The sequence below is a fragment of the Vigna angularis genome, chromosome 5 (genome assembly GCF_016808095.1).
Source record: "Vigna angularis cultivar LongXiaoDou No.4 chromosome 5, ASM1680809v1, whole genome shotgun sequence".
NCBI lineage: Eukaryota > Viridiplantae > Streptophyta > Magnoliopsida > Fabales > Fabaceae > Vigna > Vigna angularis.
In genome coordinates this window covers 3,467,671-3,474,788 of record NC_068974.1, presented here as the reverse complement: position 1 = coordinate 3,474,788, position 7,118 = coordinate 3,467,671, and the positions used below count along the sequence as shown (strand labels likewise).

The following is a 7,118-nucleotide window of genomic DNA, read 5'->3' as shown; positions in this document are numbered from 1 at the left end:
AACATAAAGCATGAAATCTAACTGGGGTTTATATGATAAACCTGCTAAATATTTACAATTTGCTAATAACACTAATACGTCAAGGCACAATGAGAGAAAGAAAAGAGACAAATGGATACAAAACAACTTAATATGGATGAAGTTAGAGCACAACCACATTGTGTTCTAATCTTTTTTATTGTTATCTGTAATCACTTTGATGAATTTCATTAACACAATAAGTAATTTTTAGGTGTCTGCATCTTATTTAATTGTGAAATAAAGTTTATAAATCACACATTAATATAATCATATCATATATAATGATTCATATTAGACTCAATTATTTTGATACATGTATTGATATCATATTTTAGTTTGTGGTGATGGAATTGCTCCACAACCCAAACTACCATATACAAGATTAATCCGTCAACATCTTTGATTAAGGTATAATCCTTAGATTAGGACCTTCTACACCTCTTACTACATATCCCACCCATCTCTACTTGAGATTTGATGGTTATTAGATAAAAAAGACAACTCCTAATACTAAATTCATATATCAATATATACACCAAAGAAATGTCACCGTAGAATCTTATCATAAGATTCTTGAAATTATGCCAAACACATACAATGCTCATATCCATTAAAAAGCTCATCATCATCACAATTTCATACACAATTATACACATGAATATTTATCCATAAATTTATCAATCATTCTATAAACAACATACATATCAATTATATTGACCATTAAAGTCATTAACACGAATATATCAATCAGCAGAACCAATAAGAACTAGTTAATCAAAAAGAAAACAAAACTATTTAGCGATGACACTTAATGCTAAACCTCTCGGCAAAAGCGATGCTCAGCCACACATCTTGCACTCAACGCTCTTAAGCTAAAATGCTCCAGACCTGCAACATAAAGATGACACTAGTGCAAAAACAGCGTATAACATCACGCGTTCAACGTCCAACCACTGAATAGTCAACATTAAAATTGATCGGTGGCGTTTTTGTAAATAAATGCAATTGTAGAACGTCGAAGCCTCATTCAATTCGACGTTCTATGATGGTAGTTATTTAAACCAGTGTCATTCTCTTTCTTCTTTCTTTTAAACCACCAATAGTACGTCGAATCCTGTAAGGGTTCGATGTAATATTTGTCGGTCAAAAGCCAAAAAGTCATCTTTTTTAATTCTTTTTTACTTTTTTCTTTTAAACCACATATAATACGTCGAATTTTGTAGGAGCTTCGACGTATTATTTATCAGCCAAAAGTTTCCCCTTTTTAATTTGAGCAGAAGATTGAAAATTAATTCACTTTATCTTAGTGTGCGAGACCCTCTTCTTTTCTCAAACTTTTCTCGAATGAAGTTTGACGACCATCACATGTAATTTTTCTTTCATTTGATACAAATATATGTTAATTAACTACTTTATGTATAATTTTCGTTTATTTTGACCGATTATTTTCGTGTTCTTGTCCTTCATAGGCGCATTCTGCTTTCTCTCTCATTGGTGGAAACACTTTATTCTAACGAACCCACCTTTTGAAGGTTAGTTTTCGTTTTCGTTTTCGTTTTGAAGAACTTATTTGTTGAACTTGTTTGTTGTTGCTTTTTGTTCAACTTGTTTGTTGTTGTTATTTAGTTGAACTTTTGTTGTTGTTGTTGTTGTTTGATTGAACTTATTTGTTGTTTGTTATTGTTGTTTGTTGTTGACACTATACTACACGTTCATAGTTCGTGCTTTATAAAATACCAAAAACTGAAATTTGTTATTTTTCTGCTTTTCAGGTCTCGTAGAATTGTGAAAAATGATTAGAATTAATTAAAAAAGATAAAAAAATTGCTTAACGTCAAATATTAACAAAATTGGATGTTAATTTGATTAATGTTGAATTTTTTAAATTCAACATCAATTTAACGTCTCTCGATATGACGTCGACCTCGAATTTGACGTGAAAAACAATAAAACAACGACGTTGTACAATATTTTTATACTAGTGACACTCAGCGACACGTTGCTCAAATTATTTATGAAAATAAATTTAGAGAAAAAAACCAGGAAATTATATATTTTAAAAAGTAAAAATTTGGAAGGTTGATTTAATAAGAAATATATACTTAATTATTAAAATAAATATATTAAAAATAAATATATTTATTATCATAAATAATTATTTTTTAATTTTTAATTTTGAAATTTCCAATCCATGTATTAATTTTGGAATAAAAAAGTGTAAGGAAAATAAATTAGTGCAAAATTTAATTTAATGGAAACTGAATTTTAAATAGGTTTTTTATCATCAAATAAATATATATTAATAAAAATATATACATAGATACAGTTGAGATAATTTAAAAGTTAGTGATGATTATGATCGACTAAGTTAAAACTAGATAAAGTCGATCTTAATGTCTGACGCATGATTTTGGAGTTGCATGCGGGTACAACATAAATCCAACAATTATTTTGCGTCAGCTTTTGGCTGTTAGCATCAGCTTTTTGCCGATGCTAAATACACCCCTACCACACAAAAAATACCACTTTTTATTGTTAACTAGATGGATATTACTAGTTGTCTTGTATTTGCAACACAAAATATACCCTTTTTAGTCCTCTCACCCTATTCATATTATCCTCCACATTATGGATACTCCTTCCCATTCCTATAAATCATATCATTATATGAAGAGTGATAATATGTTTTTCATCTCAACCTATTATTAAATATTATTTTTCATCTTTAAACTAAATTATAAAATATTTATTCCATGCACCTTATAAAAGTCAAAAAGTTAAATATTTTTCGAATAAACGACATATAAAGTGTTGTTCATGTAATAAATGAAATTTCATAGTAAAATAAAATATAACCTTCACGTACCGTTGATTGAGAAAAATATTTTACAATGACTTTTATAAAGTATGTGGACTAGATAATTTACAATTTAACTCAGGAACAAAAAGACAATTTTTCATAATAATTTGAAAAAACAAATATATCTAATCTATATTTTTTACTCTCAAATGGAAATAAGCACCCATTAATGGATGGGTAATTAAAAAATGGAAGAGTTCTATTATGAAAAATATTCCTAAAATTGATTATTTTCTTTAAAAGAACTACTAGCATTATATTTCAGAAAATAGGAGCACATGGAGTACTTATTAATGCCTATATTACAATTGGAAAAATTTTATAGCTACACAATAAAAGAATGATATTAGAAAGAACTTGATTTTTTTATAGTGAACATTAGCTTCGCAACAGAGAATGAATTTTACATAATAGGAACGTGGAATTATCTTATATATTCCCAATGAGTAAATAAATCATTCATATCATTCTACACAGAGACCCCGAAAGCAAAGAAAAAAAAACTTTACTACAAAGCACATGCTCAATCCAATTGATTTTTGATAAAAGCAATCACAAAGCAAAAGGATAAGTGAGAATCAGATGCATCATGTGCCATACAATAGCTACCAAATTTATAAACACGTTTTAAAGGAAAGATCAGATCCACTTAATTTTTCTTCCATTGTTTTCGATAGTTTTTCTATCATAGCTGGGGAAAAGTAGTTTACCCAATCTCCTATTTCACCCTTCCGAAATAAGTACTTTTTCTCAATGTTCCTGCCAACTGTTCCAGATTTATTCACTTCTAGATTCTTCATTTTCTCGAAACTGCATAACTTTATTATGTTTTCAATCACTCCGTTACTTTCTTCTTCTTCTTCTTCTTCTTCTGTGAAAGGACAATCCAAGAATTCTGCAATTCTTTTCACGTAAAAATCGACATCTTCTTTGAGTTCTTCATACTTCAAGAACAGCACCTTGTTCGGTGTAGCTATGCTCTGTTTCCAGTAACCTAACATATGATCCCAAGTCGGACCAAACCCAATTATTCCCTTGCAGTACTTTTCTAAAGCTTCCTCTATCGTTACTTCAATCAAAGAATCTGACTTTATTTTATTGAAGAAGGTCCAAGATGAAACAAAAGTGTCAAATGGATTTCTGCAGATATAAAGTATCTTACAGTTGGATTCTTTGATTGAGTTGGAGAGGGAAGGGAATGGAATGTGAGTACCAAAAACTCTCGGTTCAGTCATATTGGAGAGGTAAGAAAGTTTGTGTTGGATGTTATCACCATGAAAGATGAAGTCAAGGAAAGGAACAAGTTCATGAGAATTGGAAGTGAGTAATGGATGATTATCAAAAGATGAGAAACGTTTTCTGTTGACAATAGAAAAAGTAAGGGCTTTCAACCAAGTAGTACCTGATTTTGGAAAGCTGGCAACAATAACATCACTGTCTTTTGCCTGAAAGTGATTTTGAAAATTGATTACACCTTCAATATGAGTTGATGGACACCAAAAATCTTGAAAGAGATAGAGATGGCGTGATGCCCAACCCTTTTCTTTGTGAAGGGGCAGAAGTAGCTTCTCTTCCTCGTAAGCTTGAAGCCCTTCTGTTGAAGCCATTAGAAGCTCTAGCTATAATGTGTGAGTGATAAGTTACCAGTGAAAAGGTTGATGATAATTCACCTCAATAAGGATATCTTTTATAGCGTTCAAGTTCAAGATTTCTTTCCACAAATATCTTTAATTCTTGTTTTGTTTTTTCTTTTAACTTGTATTTTGTTTATTTGAACTTTTAATACGTCGTTTTGAAATAAATACGGGTTGTCGGTTGTCTTGAAGTAAAGTAAATATAATAAGGCTTAATATTTATTTTGGTATTTGTATTAGTCATTTTTGTTTAAAGTGATAGTTGAGTTTTTTCAAGTGCTACTCTTTTTTTTTTAATTTTTTTAATTTTATTTTTTTCTTTTACTGTGTTTAAATCGTTAATAGCGGAAATTCTACATAAGAAAGATTAGAACTGGCATATAGTATAGTTCACAGTGGTTGGTTCACATCATCATCTCGTCACATCATTACCATTTTTTTCAAATCAGAAAGTTCGATAATGGGTTGTAGTTGATTATGATTTTTGTAGGTTTTTGTGATTTAATAGAAAGCGATTTGGGGGTTTCGCTTCTTGCAAATGATTTTGTGTCATCAATGGACGTTGAGCGAGTTCAATGGTGGTGCAGTTTGGGATTTTGCAAGTTTCCATGGAGGAGACGCGATTTCCCGAATTGGGGGTTCATCGCGAATTGAGTTTTGCGATTTGTGTTGATGTTGGTGTGCAAGGAAGATGATGAAGGTTGCGCTACTGTGATGGAGGATCTTTGTTTCAATTTGGGGGTTGATTGCGATTTGTGCGAATTAAGGTTTTGGTTCAATGGTTCTGTGATTTTTGGGGTTTCACTTTGTAGGTTCTCGTGAAAGTGAAGTTCTTTGGTTCACGATGAAAAAGATCAAGATGGTGAGATGTTGATGATGATTCTCATGGTGGTTGCGTGAGGAGGGAGATGCAGGTGCGACAATGCATAGTGATTCGGACTCGCGATTTGAGTCTGATTCGTTGCAGTGAAGGGTTTCTTTTGCAAATTAGGTTTCCTGATTGATCTATGGTGGCTTGCGCGATTGCTAAAGGCGAAGCTCATGATGGTATGATGATGTGGAGAAGATGGTGGATTGAGTGTGGTGTATGATGGTGTGGTGCAGTGGTTGGAGGGAAATTAAGGTTTTTCTAATTTGGAAAAGATAGTAATGACATGGCAAGATGATGAAGATGTGAGCCTGTCATTGTAAGCTAGTCATTGTGAGCCCTATTGCATAATAATTTATTTTGTTTTTTTTATGTAGACTCTACACCGTTAACGCCCTCAATGAAAAAGACCAAATTAAATAAATTTTACAAATAAAAAAACTTTGAACGTCAAAAAGGCTCAAGAGAACCAAAGTGATGAATATATGATACAAAATATATATTAAACCTTGTAATAACTTTCAACTTGGTCAAACTTTTAAATACATTTTTTTGTTATTTCTTTTTCTTTAGTTTTACCCATGACATGCATTTTTAATGTGTTTCTTCCACCACATGATCTTCTGACAAGTAGATCTTTCCAGCGTTTTGTTTGTTCTGTTTATTTCTGCCCAGGAATGGAATTTTTTTTGTCGTCTCCTCTACTTTATTAGTGTTGTCCGTGGCATTTGTTGTGACATGAATTAAGTAGGTTTCAGTATACCTTCTCGCCATGATTGTCTAAAGTCTAAACTTCCATACTTTTATATTATCCATTTGCATTCTTAAGTTCTTTCAAGTTACCGTCATGGTGTTTAGCTTGGACTTTCCTCTAAATCTTTCATCCTTCTTCTTGTTTTATATACCCAGGGAAATATTCTAGGATGATTCTTGTCACGTAAAATTTATCCGTGGAGAGATCTTGGAACCCATATGTGTAAAGACAATTTGTATGATGCTTGGAAGTGATGTAATGTCATGATTATTTCCTATATTATGTGAACTTTAAGGCTTTGTTCTTTCGTAGTGATTTGGAGGAGATGATTTGGGGGAGATGATTTGAGTGGATTTGAGGATAATTTTTTTGTTGTTTTTTTGAGTGGATTTGTGGATAATTGAAAGTGGATTTAGAAGTAAAGTTTGTGAGAATTAGTGTAGGATTTGATTGATGTGACATATAAAAAAAATTGTTTAATTGATAGAAATTGAAAATTACCAAAATGCCCTTAGTTATTAATGTAATATAAAATAATAATGGTTAATGTTATAATTAATTGTAAAAGAGTTTATAAAGAGTAAAAAATTAATATTAATTATTAAAATTAATTTTAGTATTGTACAAAAAAAGAAAAAGAAAAATTAATTTTTTAGATGAAAATAAATTGTGTTATTATTATTATTATTATTTATTATTATTATTATTATTATTATTATTATTATTATAATATTACAACATCACTATACAGTCAAAATGAAAAACGTAAACCTATTATAATAAAAAAAGAGTAAATCACTCTAACCCCATTGCATATCACTCTACTCCTATAAATTACAGTAATTATTGGTTTAATACTTACAGAAGTAAAAAGGTTAAAGGTGAAAAGCAATTTCTCCTGATACTACGATGCAGACACTAAGATGAAATTTCGACAATGTGGGCATACCCATATTGTATGAAAGCAATGGGTGATGCAGA

The 7,118-nt window shown here is 30.7% G+C and overlaps 1 protein-coding gene across 3 annotated transcripts; it reads right to left on the bottom strand.

Moving 5' to 3' along the window:
- Nucleotides 1-3,289: 3,289 nt before the first annotated feature.
- LOC108325452 (cytosolic sulfotransferase 15) lies at nucleotides 3,290-4,589 on the bottom strand. Of its 3 annotated transcripts, none has more exons than XM_017558528.2 (2): nucleotides 4,284-4,589; nucleotides 3,290-3,875 (listed from the first exon to the last, which is right to left on the bottom strand). In XM_017558528.2, the coding sequence occupies exons 1-2, from the start codon at nucleotides 4,486-4,488 to the stop codon at nucleotides 3,496-3,498; spliced, it is 585 nt and encodes a 194-aa protein (XP_017414017.1). In that variant the 5' UTR covers nucleotides 4,489-4,589; the 3' UTR covers nucleotides 3,290-3,495. The 3 variants fall into 3 exon arrangements, with proteins under 3 accessions (XP_017414017.1, XP_052733879.1, XP_017414016.1); XM_052877919.1 differs by having other exon boundaries at nucleotides 4,044-4,587; XM_017558527.2 differs by having other exon boundaries at nucleotides 3,290-4,585.
- Between the last annotated feature and the right edge of the window lie 2,529 nt (nucleotides 4,590-7,118).